This window comes from Phaethon lepturus, unplaced genomic scaffold (assembly GCF_000687285.1).
Source record: "Phaethon lepturus isolate BGI_N335 unplaced genomic scaffold, ASM68728v1 scaffold22028, whole genome shotgun sequence".
Lineage (NCBI taxonomy): Eukaryota > Metazoa > Chordata > Aves > Phaethontiformes > Phaethontidae > Phaethon > Phaethon lepturus.
This window is the reverse complement of record NW_010557181.1, coordinates 505-2,110: the sequence shown is the minus strand read 5'-3', so window position 1 is coordinate 2,110 and position 1,606 is coordinate 505. Positions and strand designations below refer to the sequence as shown.

The 1,606-nt window shown below is 59.2% G+C and overlaps 1 protein-coding gene across 1 annotated transcript; it reads left to right on the top strand.

Moving 5' to 3' along the window:
• Positions 1–266: 266 nt before the first annotated feature.
• Positions 267–658, top strand: LOC104625154 (chromobox protein homolog 5-like; the record flags this gene model as incomplete). Its single annotated transcript, XM_010292706.1, has 2 exons — positions 267–403; positions 472–658. Coding segments are annotated over exons 1-2 (324 nt in total), but the record flags the coding sequence as incomplete, so codon positions are not given.
• Positions 659–1,606: the final 948 nt, after the last annotated feature.

The window sequence follows — 1,606 nt, the reverse complement described above, 5'->3', positions numbered from 1 at the left end:
CCTAAACTCCCACCATTTTGGGGGGTTTAACCCAAATTACATTTTCCTGTGCCTAAACTCCCACCATTTTAGGGGTTTTAACCCAAATTACATTTTTCTGTGCCTAAAATCCCACTGTTTTAGGGGTTTTAACCCAAATTGCATAGAGAGGCGCCAGCTCCTTCGCCGCCATCTCTTGGTTTTAAGGCTTTGGGGGGTGAAGTGTGGCAGCGGGGTCCCCGATACCCCCCCCCGGCTCCCCCCCCAGGACCCGTGGGCGCTGCGCTATGGGCAAGAGGAGCAAGCGGCCAGCCGACAGCTCGTCCTCGGGAGACGAGGAGGAGTATGTGGTGGAGAAGGTGCTGGACCGGCGCGTGGTGAAGGGCCAGGCCGAGTACCTGCTCAAGTGGAAGGGCTTCTCCGAGTAAGTACCACCGGGGACGGGCGACGGTGACGATGACGGTGATGATGATGACGGTCGTTTGGTGGCAGGGAACATAATACTTGGGAACCGGAGAAGAACCTGGATTGCCCGGAGTTGATCTCGGAGTTTATGAGGAAGTATAAGAAGATGAAGGAAGGTGACGGGAACAAACCACGGGAGAAGGCGGAGAGCGCCAAGAGGAAAGGAGGGCTGCCCGCTGGCGGGGAGGACGTCAAGGCCAAGAAGAAGAGAGAGGTGACGGGGGGAGCCCCACCATGGGGATGGGCACCCAGGGGTGGGGACAGGCACCCAACATGCCTGGGATGGGGACAGACACCCACAGATGGGGACAGGCCCCCACCATCCCCATGATGAGGACAGGCACCCAACATCCCTATGATGGGGACAGGCACCGAGGGACGAGAACAGGCACCCAGGGATGAGGACAGGCACCCAACGTCCCTGTGATGGGGACTGGCACCGAGGGACGAGAACAGGCACCCGAGGATGACAGGCAACCAACGTCCCCATGATGGGGATGGACACCCAGGGATGAGGACAGGCCCCCAACATCCCCATGATGAGGTCAGCCCCCCAACATCCCCGTGATGGGGACAAGCACCCAGGGATGGGGACAGGCCCCCAACATTCCCATGATGGGGATAGGCACCCAAAATCCCTGGAATGGGGACAGGCACCCAGGGATGGGAACGGGCACCCAGGGACAGGGACGGGCAGGCACCCAGTGTCCCCACGATGGGGATGGACACCCAGCCTGGGGATGGACCCCCAGCCGTTGTTATGGATTCGCACATGCCAGCCCCCATGACAGGGCCCGACCCTGGGATCACGCTGGTGGATGTCAGGTCCACGGGAAGGTTTCCAGTTCCTCTTTGATTAGTTCTCGCATGCCAGCTCAAGCCGGTACCTCCGGAGAGGGACCCCCACCCCAGATCACACCCCCCAGTTATACCTGTACCATCCAATCCCTTAATTCTGGTCGGTGGTCTCTTGATTTCTTACTGGGTTTTGCTGTCGCTGGACTGGCCTTCTTCTGGAGTGACCTCCTTCTCCCAGAATTGTCTCCTTGGTCCTTACCCTCTTCGTGCCACTCCCATCTGCCCGATTCAGCCAGTTCTGTGTCGGCAACGTTAGTTTTATCAGAAAGTTTCGGCTCGGTCAGCTCCTGCGGCCTGAGGCTTC